The sequence below is a fragment of the Branchiostoma floridae genome, chromosome 1 (assembly GCF_000003815.2).
Source record: "Branchiostoma floridae strain S238N-H82 chromosome 1, Bfl_VNyyK, whole genome shotgun sequence".
Lineage (NCBI taxonomy): Eukaryota > Metazoa > Chordata > Leptocardii > Amphioxiformes > Branchiostomatidae > Branchiostoma > Branchiostoma floridae.
In genome coordinates, this window is record NC_049979.1 from 24,601,278 (window position 1) to 24,618,119 (window position 16,842).

At 42.8% G+C, this 16,842-nt stretch overlaps 1 protein-coding gene across 3 annotated transcripts in view; it reads right to left on the bottom strand.

The window, feature by feature from the left end:
• Positions 1 to 16,842, bottom strand: part of LOC118421425 (apoptosis-resistant E3 ubiquitin protein ligase 1-like) — a 37,879-nt gene continuing 21,037 nt past the window's right edge. For all 3 annotated transcript variants that reach the window (XM_035828724.1, XM_035828708.1, XM_035828717.1), the window contains exons 17-21: positions 10,614 to 10,743; positions 7,606 to 7,664; positions 6,769 to 6,855; positions 3,789 to 3,964; positions 1 to 2,635 (exon numbers count right to left, since the gene is read on the bottom strand). In XM_035828724.1, the coding sequence (XP_035684617.1) occupies positions 2,533 to 2,635; positions 3,789 to 3,964; positions 6,769 to 6,855; positions 7,606 to 7,664; positions 10,614 to 10,743 (555 nt within the window). In that variant the 3' untranslated portion in view covers positions 1 to 2,532. The remainder of the gene's footprint in view (positions 2,636 to 3,788; positions 3,965 to 6,768; positions 6,856 to 7,605; positions 7,665 to 10,613; positions 10,744 to 16,842) is intronic.

A 16,842-nucleotide genomic window follows, 5' to 3' on the forward strand; every position in this document is an offset into this window, starting at 1 on the left:
GAAAACAAAAGCAGTTCATTTATTTTCATGTATTGTCAGATGCAACTGAATCACATAATTGGTGCATGTAACTATGCAAAAAAAAATCAAAGTATTAGCCTCAGCTACCAATGTTAAGACCCAGGAAAACAATCTATCGTCTAGGATTTGAGACCATTTCCTTGACAATGATTTGCTGTTACAGTGTCTGACACAGTGACTTAGCTAGCACCAGCAATATGGAGAACACAGAAACTGAAACACACAAATTGTTTCACCATGCCGATAATCATTATAAGATATTATGCTGACCCTCTTGATAACATATAAATCCGTCTGTCACTGAAAGTTGACGTTATACACTGCTTTGGTGGCTGGTGTGATGCGAGTGTAACATGACAATGGTAGCTGCCTGTGAAGTCATTGAATTGATTCATGTTGTGCTGGTAACAATACCAGAAATGCATATCATCTAATTAAAAGGGCATTTTCCATTAAGATCTACTGTACAGAAATATTGCATGGTAATAGCCTACATCCAGGCATTTGGTATCTGTTTACAGAAGAAAAAATTAAGTATTGATAGTAAAGTATAAGTCAACTTTATCTTCTGGTACAAGTGACAAAATATGCCAACTCCAAAAATTACACTTCACAATTATACAATAACACTAGGAAATCAGTGATAAAATCAAAATGACTTAATGTTAAGTAGTCAACTACATGGAAGTTTGTGGCTAAGAAACCTTACCATTCTGGTCCTTTTGGTGAATTCCTGCTTTACAATACATGTAGGTTTGGTGTAACTCATTATACAGTACTTTGTGCCAGACAAAGGTAGACTCAGTAAACGAGAAACAAAATGTACATCTACAATTAAAATATTTTTTCCATATTGCACTCCTTCCATGTACATGTATGGCCACTGAATCAAGCATGTTTGCCCTCTTAATCTCAAGTGTACACATGGAGTTATCAGCAAACTTGTCAGTAACCAATATACATTTAATACGCATAACGTTATCTGTACTTCAGCGTTTTTGTCACTAAAACACACTGGAATCACTTTCATTATGATGACTGTATGGCGATATAAAAACTTCTGAAAGAAGTTCTACTTCACCTTTAATTAATATTTCTTTGTTGCACTTTTTTAATAAGTTAATTGATATCTTGTGAAAAAGAAAACCATTACATGCCGATAATATTGATTACCTTTATCAATGAAGACCTGTGACACATGATATTAACGTTACATCTTCTCTGTAGTCCTGCATGTTTCATACAAAAATATTACAGTTTGAATGCACAGCCCATCACACTGAGGATGGTGGCATTAATTCCCTAATTTCTACAGAGAGAATACTTGTTGAAATTCTCTTACTGCTAATTACCTTGCTGCTATTGTAAGAAACCAGAAGAAGCCGAATGTACGCAGTAGAATACGATTCTTGAGTAGATTCATTGTATCATTATATCATGTTGTATCATTTATTGTGACCTGTACTGAACCCAGTGGGTATGAATGTACAATAAAGGTCTTCATTCATTCATTGTTACTCCCTTTGGTTGAACATAGTGCTAAAAATATAAAATTGTCCCAACAAAACAATTCAAGATATGACTGTTAAGTGTTTCAGTTACTGTTACAGAATATAGAACGTCATGACATGTAAAATTTTTGCATGCACCTACATGTATTCAATACACATCAGCGGATGTTAACGGCATAATTCAGCTGTTTCAATAACTATAGCGTGCCATTGACATCCAATGAATACTGTATAGGTTTATGGAAAGTCATGGTGGGGAGAGGGTTCCATCCCCAACATGTTTGTGCCAAAAGTAAAACATAAAAGTTTTGTGATCATCAGGATACTCCTATCATAGTTGGGTTAATATGGCAACCCGTCTGTTTTGTATGTCACAGTGCTGAATTCAGAAAGATGAAAAGATGTTTTATTGGTCATTGCTCACACTTTGAGTGCAGTTTTGGGACAGCAAAACAAGAGCAGCGTCTATTGATAAAAAGTTGTCTGTGACAAGTATCAGATGTTGTTGATTTATCAGATATTACAGCAAAACAATATTTCACCAACGTTCAAATCCTCCCATGATGAGTGCAGTCTGTTCCATTATGGGAACGAACACTTATGACCTTGTTGTCGTCAAATTCAAGGTTATCCTTAAAGTTAGCCTTTATACACAGTATTCTGAAGTCTCTCAATCTTGCAATTCTGGTGGTATTGCCGATGTTGCATTTAACAACTTCCCTCAATGACAAATTTGTAATGCAACGAATTGCCAATTTTTTCTAAATTGTCCTGAATGGTCACAGAAATGAGGTTTCTGATGAAATTATGTCACACAGAGAAACACAGCATAGAAAGAACACCTCTTAAAATTGATGAATAGTTTTGGGCCAGTGCCACTCATTAAACAACAGATAAAGGTCGACCAGTACTTGTGTTATACAGTACCAGTACATGATGTTATAGTTCCTGTCAAGGACTCAGTGTAAGATGTGTGTGTCGAAGTACTCCTTGTTGAGAATTATGCCATCCCAAAGCCCTGAGACCCCTCGGTGATGGCCAGGGTTAACATCTTGTGGAGCTGCTCACAAGAATCGTAGTCTGGCAGGCACAACTGGTTAAAACTGGAGTGGAAAACCAGGAAACATTGTTCAATGTTCACCAATACAAAATTGTCTGCCATTAAAAAACCTTAATCATATTTGCTTAAGAAAGGAAAATTCTAGGTAATGCAGACACTAAGCATCAAAGTTTCTCTGAGCTGGTATATTGAAGATGCTTGTCTTGCATGGAGATGTCAAGAATACTTTTGACAAAGATTTAAACAACATACACAGTCACATAAAGTCAAGAATAACGCAGACAAGTTTGTCTTGGATTAAGTTTAATCTGACTGGTAGTAACATTATTACTATAGTACAGGTAGTATTCCGTTATTGATAGTCCATCATTTCATTAAAGGCACCAGTTCTATTTTTGTAGCATTGGAAGGATTATATTCAATATGTCAAATATTGTAGGAATATGGTTGTTATTCTCTCGATCAGTGTACAATTTTTTGAGATTGAAATATTTTCTGCCGGTGGTGTCAAATGCTTCAAGGTCTATAGATAACAGCTGAGATTTCAAACTTCACAAAATTATGGCTTTTTGGTAGTGAATATACATCATGTAAACACTTAAAAAAATGACAGAATGACATACTTTTGTTTAAGATGTTAATACAAATAGAATCATGTTATACATGGGCTGTGATAACGTTCAATATGGGTGTTCTGGACAGGACCTGGTGATATTTTGTGTTAGAATATAATAGACAGATGACGTGGACCAATCAGAAATCAGGACCCATTTCATAACAACGTTTTTACTTCATAACGTCATACATGTGCCTCAAGTGGTGAATAGATTTTAGGTTTCTTTTCATTATCACACAAGCTTCCAAAAAACAGGTTGACACATCTTTGGTTGCATCGAGGTAATAAATTTGAATACCAAATGTGAACATGTGACCTTGAGTGCTGAGCTAGTTCCTTTGTACAAATAGTGGTAGATTAATTTGATATCATTTGACCAAAGCGACTCCCCACCGGCACAGTTGGTTGCGTACAGACCCCTACGTGGCTGACTCCACTCTAAGCTAGCTACTAGTCACTCTATTTGGCCAATTTCTACTATGTGTCAGGCAATCAATGGAGCCTGGTAGAGGCTAACACTATCACCTTATCTTAAATTAAAAAAAAGCCTTCCTGTCGGATTAAAAAAAGGGTTCCTCACCAGGTGTGGGCAGTGGGCAGTATGCCCCTGACGGGTACAGAACAAATCTGGAAGCGAGGATTGAGCTCAGCAAACCCTCCCGGTGGCAGCTGGGAGCTGCCTGTGGTGAACTGGAGTAACCTGGCGACCTCCTCCTGTGTGAAGCTGGCCACTATAGTCCAAAACCAGTCCAACACCTGCAACATTTACATACATTTAAGTGTTTCCCCCAGTACTAGACTTAAAGTTTGTCTTATAATTTTAGCACATACACACACACACATCAGGGTGTGCGGTCTAACAAGGGTCGACCTACTGGACAGAGCCGCATGGAAGTGTGGTGTGAAGACTTGCCGACTGCTGCCTACCCCTGCGTCAGGGATCCCAGCAGCGGTATAATCAAACAATGGATAGTGAGTGAGTGATCATTTCCATAGAATGTAGAGTCGAACTAGAGTTCCACGAAACACATACCTTCGCCAAATAATCAAGGCTTATTATGGAGAGTGCAAAGACTTTAAGGTCTCATTCATGTATTACCAGAGTACCTACTAGTATTAGAATTAAACGGCTGCATGAAAGTGCGTATATAGTGGTTGAAAATTCCTTTTCATCCATCCCAACTATTTCCAGCATCAAAGTGATTAAAGCTTATTCATAAACAAGGCCATAGAACTACCACGCTATCCCATGGCAAATTATTTGGCCAAATTCTTCTCTTTTTTCATCTAGCTAACATGTCTGCTTGGAGAGAAAAATCTCCCCTGCCCAAATAACTGACGTACATAACCTATCTTAAGAAAGAATAATCTATGTTAATAAGACCCTCATTTGCATAATTATTAGTCGATGATGCTCATCCGTACATAAATAGCTACAAGTAAGAAATTCCAGTCATTTACAACTGATTATAGCATTTTCTCATTATTATGCAAATTCTTCTTTGCATAATATTTATCTATAGTGTTGTCCTCTTCGTCAGTTACAAATGTTACATGTTGGTATAGTCCTACAAATGTTTTATATAGTGGGTTTAAACTTTCCCTTTAATTATGCAAATTGGATTTCGATTTGCATATTGATATTCAACTATATGAAACATAACTTAAGCTATCTACAAACCAAAAATTATGACGATCCATCAATCCCTTGTTAAGTTATTCCCTTTCGAAGTCTGGCACTATATAAACGAGTCCCTTCAATAACAAAAAAGGCCCTGTGGGGCCCAAACCAGTAGTACACTACTTACCTCCAGCCTTAAGATCAACATTGTATCTACAACTAATAGCCATGCCATGACAGGTACCCCTTCTCCACTTCTTTGAAAAATAAACGTTTGACAATTGTCTGTTTTCCTGACCTATATTGTACTCACAAACCAAAACAATCAGAAGCCCTGAGAAGGCAGCTACTGTCCCCCAAATCAGGTCTTCTCAAGTAAGCAGGAGATCTGTCAACTTTCTTGATTAATTATGCAAGTTAGCTACGGATTAACATACTAATTATACTTGATTATAGAAATTATCACCAAAACTATCAACACATCAACTATCATGACAATCCGTCCAACCTTTCTTGAGTTATTCCCTTTCAAAGTCTAAAACAAAATCGGCCCCTGCAATTTCATAAAAGCCGCCAGGGGGACCAAACTTACACAACTTACTCCCTGCCCGAAGACGTATCCACTACTCAAAAATCATGAACCTGGCACTTTTACCAAATTTTACCAATAACTTTCAACCTCCCCTGCAGTACCGTAACTTACCGCTAGGAGGCCCATAATCGAACTTGACCTTCATTTTTCCAACCCCCAGATAACTACCAAAAATCATGCAAAACGATCCACAACGTTTCAAACTATCCTGTACGTAAACACACACACAAACACACTCGCACCGCTGCAGCGCCGACGGAAAGCTCCAGTTGAACCGTTTTCGAAAAGGACCTTTGTTTCTGCAACCGCTACTCAAATACCAAATATCATGTATGTCCATCCAAAGGTGCTCTAATTATATGCTATTGACCTGCATATTGGGACACCAAAAAATTTTCTACCCAAAATATGATGTGTTTCGTCTTTAACGATGAAGTGGTCACAGTATTTGAATACTCTATCTTCTAGGCCCCGTTCATGATGCAAAAAATGAAACGGTTCTATCGGTTACTATCGGTTAGGCCAGCTGAAACGGATAAGTTTTGTCGTCATGGACGGTCCAAAACGGATCTGAAGCGATAGGAAACGGTTTGTTCGGAACGTCCTCGCGAGGTAGTATCGAAATGGTTTCTTCCTTATCCGGAATTGCGAATTTGCATCATGAACGCAAAAGCGGCGCGATCCGTTTTACATCCGGGCATGTGCGTTCATATTTGGTGGTGCCACGGGGGAAAAGTACAATTTTTAACCCGTCATTCGGGTGTTTCGACTGTGTTTTCAATCGTACGATTCGTTTCTATAATCGGGCCACCTCCTGGTCAACTGAGGAGCTAGCAGTCCTGATATCGCAAGGGGAATGTGTCAGGAGATCCAGTGGAAATGTCATAGTATGGCATATATCGAGACTACAATGTTTTCAGAGGCATTTCCAAGGTCATAACAGAACCCAGCTTCGAATTCAGTAAGACATTGGTTCAAATACGATCAAAGACCAATAATCTGACACAGAAGTACAAGTTTGGGCAAGATCACAACAACCTCAGGGGTCAAAGGTCGCATTACCTTGCCTTTTCAAGGAACTGAAACGGTTTGCAAGTTTGCATCGTGAACGCAAAATGCAAACCGTTTCCTGTCGGATTTCCAGGCCTAACCGACAGAACCGTTTCATTTTTTGCATCATGAACGGGGCCTTAGAGGGGTACGGTTATGCCTGCTGGGTTCTATATGTAATGAATGGTCCCTAATACAATTTTAAAACATTTTGAGTGTCAGACTCTACATGAAGACAAACTGAGTTTAGTTCTCCTCGACTGGAGGAAGCCATCAATAATCTCCACCAGCACTGACCTTCTCAAAGCCCCACGCTCCTCCCTGGATCTCGCAGTGCTGCTTGAAGTCTGCTATGCTGTAGTCTCCAGTCCCACAGATCAGCAGCTGCAGGGATTTGCACAACTTATTTAGAAGATCAGGTAGCACTTGTGCAGAATCTGAGGCCATGTTGATTTGGATGACATCCACATGCGCACCAAATTTTGGTTGTTTCCACAAAACAAGTTTTCAACCAAGCTGTTAACCATACAAAGCAGCTGTAAAATGAGCAAATATATGCAGATGTTTAAAAAAATATCATAAAACATAATCTTATGTTATAGGATGACAACAGCAGTTTAAATGTCAAAGAAAAAGATGTGAAAGAACAAAAATGAAAATGTTTCAATTTTGTTTGGTATACTCTGTGTGTTTGGTCCTTTTGTTCAACTTTCCTGACCAGTACTGTTAGATTTCATACCTATAAAGGCAACTTATTCGCACACTGCCATCAGTTTTGGGATTGCCAGAGGATGTCTGTCATCTATAAAATCAAATCAAACATGGCCTAAGATGTAACATACAATTTATAAAATTTGTGTATTAGACAAGGTTCTAGGCCATACCCAATTTTGTTTGGATGCTGTTGACAAAAGCACTGGAAAGGTCATAATCTGGGATCACCAATTATCTTTCCAAGGTCCAGACTTGGGCATATAAGAGCAGAATCATGGCTTAAATCACTTGGGTCTATATTGCTGCAACCTTAAACAAAATAGGAAAACCTCAGCACAGAGTATTTTGTCACGTTACTTTCCTGTAATTAGAATGATAACCATGTCACATTAATAGAAATGGTGTAAACGGGAATATTACCTCTAGTTCATTTTCATCAAAAATGCTGAGGAGGTTGTCAGGAATGAGCTCATTCAGACCTGAGGAGAGAAAAGTGCAGCCATATACATCTTAACATTATGTTACTCACATGAGCACAGATGACATGATACAGTCATACAAGTTAACATGGAAAAAAAAACAGTTACTAGAGTTCCACAAACACATACCTTTGTCAAATGAACCAGGTTTGTTTATGTAGAATGATGTCTGTAGAGTCTGACATAAATGTGTTCCTCATTGCATTTCACACAAACTCATATCAACTAAACTTTGGTGACCTGCTCCATGACATATTTTTGTGAAAATTTGATGAACTATGATGATTAGAAAGGTAAATAAACCAAGTCCAAACAAACAGCTTTTTTTCTATTAAAACTTTTTTTTTATTATTCATTTCCCTTTTTTTTGAAGACAGAATTTTCACAATAATGTTGGTAGCGCCGAATCACTGTGGTCACCTGTTACTAGGTATTGGTGGCTCGTGTCCATAAATAAACGACCAGTAAAAAACAGCCAGACAACTGTCATACACATAAGAAATAAAGCTTCACAAAAGACTACAATTATTGGTCTTCAAATGTTTGTTGAGTAGAATACCGGCCATAGAAAAAAAACCATAAGTATCACCGCCGTTGTTTTCCCCAGGGAGCGTGGCCCCGCAGGTGGCAGACGAGCGAACGCCCAAAAGAATTGTTACTCTAACAAATGATTCGTACTGTCTATGAAAATGAAATTTCACAGAGTGATGTCGAATATGTTTCCCAATACGTGAGTTTTTTTGTGATTTTGGCATTGTCGTTTTTCATAATGATTTTGTTAGTTGGGCCGCCGCATTCAGTGCATTTCGCCCATTTCCCATGAAAACACGACCTGGATTGTGAAAGATTTAGCCCTCCTTGCGGGAGACAAGAAGCACACACAATCACAATTCTACTGTCAAAAGAAAGCTAATATATCATAAAATTAGAATTTTTATTTATGTTTGTCTAAATTGGTCACCAGCTTCCGAAAAGAGCAAATTCCAAAAGCAGGGCAAGTTAGGGCGCGCTGTTTAACGCGGCTCAAAATCGGAATTTATATTCACGATAACGTCCTCGGTGTTTGCCAGTTGTAACGAGGGTGAAGGGTTCATGAACAGTATGGATGCCTTCCTTATTCAAGTATGGTCTCTAGATGAATGTGTTAAAAATTCATTGATCAAAACTTGACCACTCTTTGGCAACTAGTGATGGAGCGCCATGAGTTCGAGCGCGTAAAAAAGCGGGCATCTTAGATACCGTTATAACGGGGGCCGCCCTAAGGTGCCCCCTGCCCTAAGATGCCCGGATTTTTTGCTGATCCTATTATGCATAAGTACAGCGTGTTTGTTGCCACTGACTTTGCCAATCAAAAAGTTGCCAATGCATACAGTTGTTATTTTCATGCAAAGTAACTGTTGTAACGTGTATTGTGTATTTACTTATCGTTTTGTCGAAAAACAGATTTTTACCAATAGTGATGATTGCGCTGAAAAGAGGGTTGCATCGTAGCGACGGCTCATGCTACTAAATGTACAATCTGTATCAAGCAGTGACACATTCATCACATAGGTAAGAAACAAAAATTTACAAAACAGCAAAAAGTTGAGTCTCTGAGAGTTTGTTTAGTAGAAAAGCGACCTGAGAAAAACAACGTAAACACCACAGTCGTTGACGGGAAACGTTGATAGTTTTGTTCGTGCCCGGGTGCGTAATGGCGGTGGGACACGCGACCGCACTGCGGTGTCCAAGTCTTACTTATCCATTAACATGTGATTGAAAGCGTATATGAGACAGACATGTTACAGAAAGATATGAAAGACATTTTCCAAAAACTGTATGGAATTTTGTATACGTAGGTTGTACTGTTATTCTTGCATGCTTTTTTCTTCTTTTCGTGCTGGGACTGAGTTCATCACGTAAGTGAGGTTTTCTGTTGAAACACGACCTCGATTGTGCTGGGTTTAGCCCTCATCGCGGGAGACGAGAAGCACACACAATCACAATTCTACTGTCAAAAGAAAGCTACGAGGGGCGTTCAATAAGTAATAACTCTGACCCACTTTCAGTTGTCTGATCTAGATAAAATTTGACTTGTGTAATGGTTCATATCTCTATAGTTTATGTTGCAAAGAAGAGCTCTGAACTAATTGTGGTTTCTGATTTACTGGTGTTTGAACTGAGTTAGGTGTGAAATGGACCAGGTGTGAAATGGAGCCAGTTGAGTGTCGCGCAATGATCCGGTTTTTGTATTTGAAAGGACGCACACCAAAGGAGACTTTTGATGAAATGAAAGAAACTTATGGTGATGATGCCCCATCATATGACCTTGTAAAATGCTGGCATCCTGAATTCGAACATGGCCGGAAGTCTGTGGAAACAGCTCCCAGACCAGGTCGTTCCTCTTCTGCCATTGATGAGGCATCTGTTGGAGGACCAACCTGGGGTGTCCTACAAAAACGGTGTCCAGAGCTGCATCAAACAATGGAAGAAATGCATAACTCTGTGTGGTTCCTATGAAGAGAAAGACTAATAACTGTGCCAAGTCTCATTAATCTCCTGCTATGGGAAATGAGTCAGAGTTATTACTTATTGAATGCCCCTCGTAATATATCATAAAAATAAAATTTGTATTTAATATGTTTATTTAAATTGGTCACCAGCTTCCGAAAAGAGAAAATTACAAAAGCGGGGCAAGTTAGGGCGAACTGTCTAGCGCAGCACAAAATCGGACGTTATATTCAAGAAAACGTCCTCAGTGTTTGCCACTTGCAACTAGGAGGGTGAAAGGTTCATGAACTATATGAATGCATTCCCTTATCCAAGTATGTTCTTAAGATGAATGTGTTAAAAATTCATTGATCAAAACTTGACCACTCTCTGGCAACTAGTGATGGAGCGCCGTGAGTTCGAGCGCGTAAAAAAGCGGGCATCTTAGGGCGGCCCCCGTTATAAATGGCAATATTGAACCTTTTAGAAAGTGTTCCAGCTCTTCCTGCACGGTTGCTGCCAGCCGGTACTGTGCCAGACTGTCCAGATACTGCAGCTTGTTGGCATTAGTCACCTGCATGTGGGCACCACCAGGTACAAGCTCCACAGTCTGGAAAAGGCAGAAATTTATGACGATGCAGAGAGGAGAGGATCGAGAGAACGTTACTGCACAACAATTGTAGCATAATAATTAGACATTGTACAAAGTATGGTAACAATAATATTACAATTATTGGAAGTTGAAGTATAATAAGTATTGCTAAATATTTACCAAACTATTAGTACGTTACTGATAAGAAATGTAACTAACTTAACTGATAATGACATTGACAGATGTCAGTAACTTACTATAGATAAATACAGTTGCATCTCAGTAACATTATGAGTTTTACTGTTACTGTCAGTTATTGTTTTTACTGGCAGTCTCCTAGATTCAACTGCTGATCTGGTAGAGAACACTGATGTCTCTAATCTATAGTGCTGAAACATTACTCAAACAATCAGGTCCAGAAGATCACGTCAAGGTCCTGACCTGAAGCTGGACCTAATTGGATGTGAAAACTTGAGTCCTCAGCTCCGGGTAGAAGCGGCAACAATAGACATGCTGCTGTCTTTGATATGCATCTATGGGGACTGAAGATTTGGCGGTGGACTGAAAGTGTAGCCTGGGTACGACTACAACAACACCAACTCGTACTCGCTTACCTTCGTCTACGCCGAAAACTCAGGTGGAGACCGAGTTGGCAGCAGAGATATTGAGCGTCTCTCGCGACTTGGAGCTGTTGCAGGCCGACTTAGCTCTACTGGGATCTCAACACCGTGAAAACACCCGAAGAGCACCTCTTCCCCCTAACCTTGTCGTGACCCAAGATGGCGGCGCCCAAGGCGCAGAAGCCCAAGGCATCCAGCGCACGCGCACTACGCTCGCGCTGGATTTGTCCCAGGAGCCATTCAGTCCAAGATGGCGGCCCCCGCACTGTAAACAATGGAGTTCCGAGTCGTGGAGGACTCACAGCGCCAAGCGGTACAGACCCGTACCCCACTGCGAAGGAAGTGATGGCTTTACACCGTCTCACAGTTAGGTGTGATGAGTCGTTCAGTGTAATATAACCAGCTGCTGCCGCGCCGCGTGCCTGCGAAGCTGGTGTGTTACGCCGAAGGGCGGTTATACCGGCTATATAGATACAGATACAGATACAGTCTCTACAGCCCTGAGGTTGCTCCAGACGCAAAGCAGACATATTTGGGGTACGGTTGCTATCCCTAGACTCCCTTGCAGTCTTCGGAAAGGGGCTGTTTTTTTTGGGGGGGGGGGGGTGGACGTTGGTCCGCGATTTTCAACGTTGGCTATGTTTTATCGTGCCGGGAAAGGGAGTTTGTTGAGGAAGGGAAGTTTGCCGTGTTAGCGAGTTTGGGAAGGGGCTGGTTTTTTTTTGGGGGGGGGGGGCGTTGGTCCGCGATTTTCAACATTGGCTATGTTCTATATTCCCTTCCTCAACAAACTGCCTTTCCCGGCACAATAGAACATAGCCAACGTTGAAAATCGCGGACTTACGCCCCTCCCAAAAAAAGCCCCTTCCCGAAGACTGCAAGGGAGTCTATGCTATCCCCAGGCGCCACGGACGAACGCCCCTCCTCCTTACCCGGAGTACGATCACCGCTGGGACGACGCACAAGGATTCGCAAGTTCTCCCCAAGGGAAGAAGAAGTTGTTAAGCGAAATCAAGCGGGAGGTAAGGTGGCTCCATGAATTCATCTTCTCTACATCAGTGGAAATGAAACACGACAATTTAACATCATGATGGTTCCAGTTGATCTCGGGAGAGATGGCTATCATTCTAAGCCCAAACACAATCCCCATGGAGAGTTACAACAGGGGACACATCCTACGGACATCGATGTTAGACATTCCCATATATACGTTTGCAAGGGGTTCGTAATTTCTACAAGACATTGTTCCAACACGTCGAACACGGTTTTAGAGATAGATAGTTCAATCACAATGGTGCAGGAGTACCTCCGCAGACCAAGAGTCTAAGTCAGCTGCCAAACCTGCGGTTCCTGCCCCAGCCACACAATCTGCAAGGAATGAGACTAGCAGCTATTGCTTCAAGTACCAGAACGGCAAATGCCCTTTCTCTAGCGGTCACACCACTCCATCAGGACAACCGTTGTCCCACGTGTGCAAGTTCTGTTCAAGATATCGGCCAGAGGTTGATGGGCACCATCCATCAACGGATTGTCCCTACAAGAGCAAGGAAGCACGGGAGGCCTATACAGCCACAAGGCAGCCAAGGGTCTGACTAGGCCTCTGTAACAGGACAGATTTACCGGACTTGACAAACGCTTGTTTAACCGACTCAGAGTACCGTACAACTCACAAAGGGGCCCAAACAAGCCCCCCAGTTCTCAAACATGTCACACAGCAGGTCACACGGCGTTAGCTCTCAGTGACTTCAAGGCCAGCTCTGGCTCTCTTGGCATCCCGCTCCTGGACACGGTTCCTAAGTGTTCTTCACAGCGGACAGCACGGTCACAGAAGACTAGCGATTCCCACACCGCGGTCTTCAGGCAGCGCCATTCCTACACAGCCAGACTCATAACTATGAAATCGGTTCAACAGCGCCTCGTAGCTCACATGTCGTCCCAGTCAGTAATAATAATATGGCGGCATCGTCTTCATCACAGCAGACAGTACAGTCACGGATGGCCGAGGCCAGTCCCCCTGCTGCGGAGGGACTTTGCGGTCAGCGCGAGCTTGGCAACCCAGGTCTTTCTCAGTACTTCTCTACAACGCCCAAGTCTGTAGTGTCGTTCGTCAATCTCTGCATTCCCATACCCCAACAGTTGCCAATTCAGCCGCATCTTAGTCGGCATGCAAACTCCACCAAGCCGTTTATCAATCCGAAAGCTACAATTTCTGCGGATTGAGGATTCCTGTCCCGTCAAACCTGAATATTTAGAGCCTGGCGAGAGGCCTTGTCCAATTACCAGGACAAAGCAGTTGCTGACTTCTTGGAGTTTGGTTGGCCACTGGGCTATGCCACCACTTTCCTTCCAGCTAGCATGCGTCGCAACCACTCATCTCCAGTCGCACACGCCGACGCTGTAGACAAGTACCTTGCCAAGGAGCTGAGCCGCGGCGCTACACACGGACCATTCGCCGAGCCACCATTCCAACACAACTTCGTAACCTCACCTCTTCAGACTGTACCTAAGTGTGATTCCGACCAATGGAGAGCGTCGTGGACCTCCGTTTTCCACCTGAGGACGATCCCTGAATGACGGGATACCGATCCGCCAGTACCTCGGTGAGCAGTTCTAACATCCATTGGCATAATACCGGCAGGTTTACTGCAATTTCTCAAGCAATTTGGCAAATGATCAACGCATCATTTTCTCCAGTTACATGTTGCTGTTACAGCTTACCTTTGCCACTTCTTCCGTGTATCTTTTTTTTGTCTCTCAATGATTGTCCTGCTAAAAACATAATATCGTAATTGGTACACACCGCAGAATTGCATGGAGAACGGGCGCGTGGTTGGAAGGGGGTGCAATAATACCGACAGAATGAAACACGGCACATTAACTGCCGCTATGTACCTTTATACATCCTCTGTTGTTCCTTCCTTTCCTGTTAGTAATTGCACAAAATAAAAACCTGCGTGAGCATGTATTACAAAAAGTCATGAGAAAATGGGCGTATACTATCAAGAATTTTAATTTAATTTCGGTCCGTCACAACCGCTATGACGTAAAACTTTACTGCTGGTGTAGCATTAAAAATGGCTGGAAAATGGCGGCGTACGTTCAATTTGACCCATTCAGCCGTAGATCCGGGCGATAATGCAGCGGTTCTTCACACTTTTACACGAGTTGTTGGTCAGCAAAAGAATTTCAAGATTGCTGTTAAATCATGCTTATCTTGTGCCGTGAGCACGTGTGATTATTATCTACAAATCTTGCAATGAACGTGACAGTGTGTTTGTTGTCTTCGAATGCACTGTTATCGAAGCCTTTTTGAAAACGTGTGAAATACGTGGATGTCTGAAGTGTGCATACCTCGGAAATTACTGTTGCTGCGCTAGTGGATCACTGAAAATTTATCGTTTATGTCATGACGGTATGTATTACTGCCGGTATTATGCCAATGGATGTTACCTCACATTGCCTAGCCATGACGCCTCTTATTCGCAGGAAGGGACCCGGCTGCTTGTTGGTCAAACGTGACCTTAGCCGGGCGTACCGGCAAATCCCTGTTGATCCCCACGATTACCATCTCTTGGGTTTCCGATGGCGCAAGAAGTTTTACTTCGACTCCTCGTTTCCGTTCGGTCTGCGATCGGCGAGTATGGCCTGTCAAAAGACAACTAACGCGGTCAATCACGTCTACTCGTCACATGGGTATGACTGCGTAAATTACATTGACGACTTCGGGGGATCCGGAGCGGAGGTTTCGGACAAGGCACCTGACGCATTCACCACCCTCAGCTCCACCTTCCAACAACTCGGCCTCGCAGAATCCGCAGAGAAGGCCTCACCACCCGCCAAAAAGATGACCTTTCTGGGCATACAGTACGACACTGAAGAAATGTCAAAACGAGAACTCCGAGAGTGGGCGACAAGGAAGAGAGCCACACAGCAACAAGTCCAGTCGTTACTCGGCAAACTGTCCTTCATAGCGGCCTGCGTCACGCCTGGCAGGGTGTTCTTGTCACGCATAATCGCCACCTTAAAGGGACTGCAGCGGCACCACCACCGAACACGCATCGGTAGCGAGTTAAAGAAGGATGTTAACTCACAGTGGTGGCTGACTTTCTTGCAGCACTTCAATGGCGTGTCAATCATCCCGGATCCTACGCGGCGCCCCCGACCTGCCGACGACAGACGCCTGCCTCACAGGCTGCGGCGCAACGTTTGACAGGCGTTTCCTCCACGCTGCATTCCCACCCGACGTCATACGCAATAGCCATCCCATCCACAGATTGGAGATGCTGGCAATAATCGTCGCCTGCAAGGCCTGGGGTGACCTCTGGACTGGATGCGCAGTGGACTTAGCTTGTGACAATATGCCAACAGTCCATGTTATACGCTCCGGTCGTTCCACGGATGACTTCATGCAGGCATGTGCACGGGAGCTGGTCTTCCTCCAAGCGAGCTTCGACTTCAGTCTCACAGCGCACCACGTCCCTGGCCGTGACAACACGTTGGCCGATCTCTTAAGCCACTGGCACTCATGACACTAGTTACCAGCGACGATTCTGCGATGCCAGAGGGCCGGAGGTACATGTATGGACAGAGACCCTGGTCGAAGCAAAATGGTTCCAATTCTCGCACCATTGGTGATCCGTTCCCTCAACTAACAATCGCCCCTGCAGGTCTCGGGTCTCCACACACATTAACTGTCCCTTTACATCTCTTGCCACAGGTGTCGCCTGGACTCTGCTAGAGTGGGAGACACTGCAGACGCAGCCTTTGCAAGCTCAACACAAGCTAACCACGCCTCACAATTTCGGACATACATCGCCTTCTGCTACTACTTTGAGCTAGAACCCCTGACTGCCTCCGCCCGCCTCCGCCCACCTCCTCTCCTGCTCTACGAGAATAAACTCGAGGCGGGAAGTTGGAGACACGGCCGGCTTCTACCTCCACCAGCCCCGGCAGCAGCTCTTCAATTCCTTGAACTGTTTGAAATATAATTCGATAGCTCCCGATCGAGGGCAGTAGAAGTTGTAATTACAAATCCTTGTAGCGGCACCCATTGTCACTGGTTAGTAATTCGTATTTTCAGAGTCGTTCTATTTCTAGCAGACACTGCATAGATTGCATGGCAAAATAGCCTGTTTCTGTCTTACACCGAGAAGTCCTCTGTTAAACATTTCACATTTTCATCGTCACAAGTTGCTAGTAGTCAATAGCCTCAAGTTGTCTACACTTATACCGGCGAGCAATTGTTGATAGTTCTGCAACACGTTTCGTGCCACCTTCTGTCTAACCAGAATACCCTAGGAAAAGTTGATATATAATATCGTTTTTGTTTAGCGAGTATTAGATGTTAGTAAACACGTGCGTTGCCAGCAATTGTACACACCCACTATCCGGGACAAGTGCCTCACATTGAAATTGCGTAGCACTTAGTTATTCACCAAGAGCATTAATGAAACGACTGATAATTAGCATCGTCGCGCTTACAGTAGCACGTTTAAAT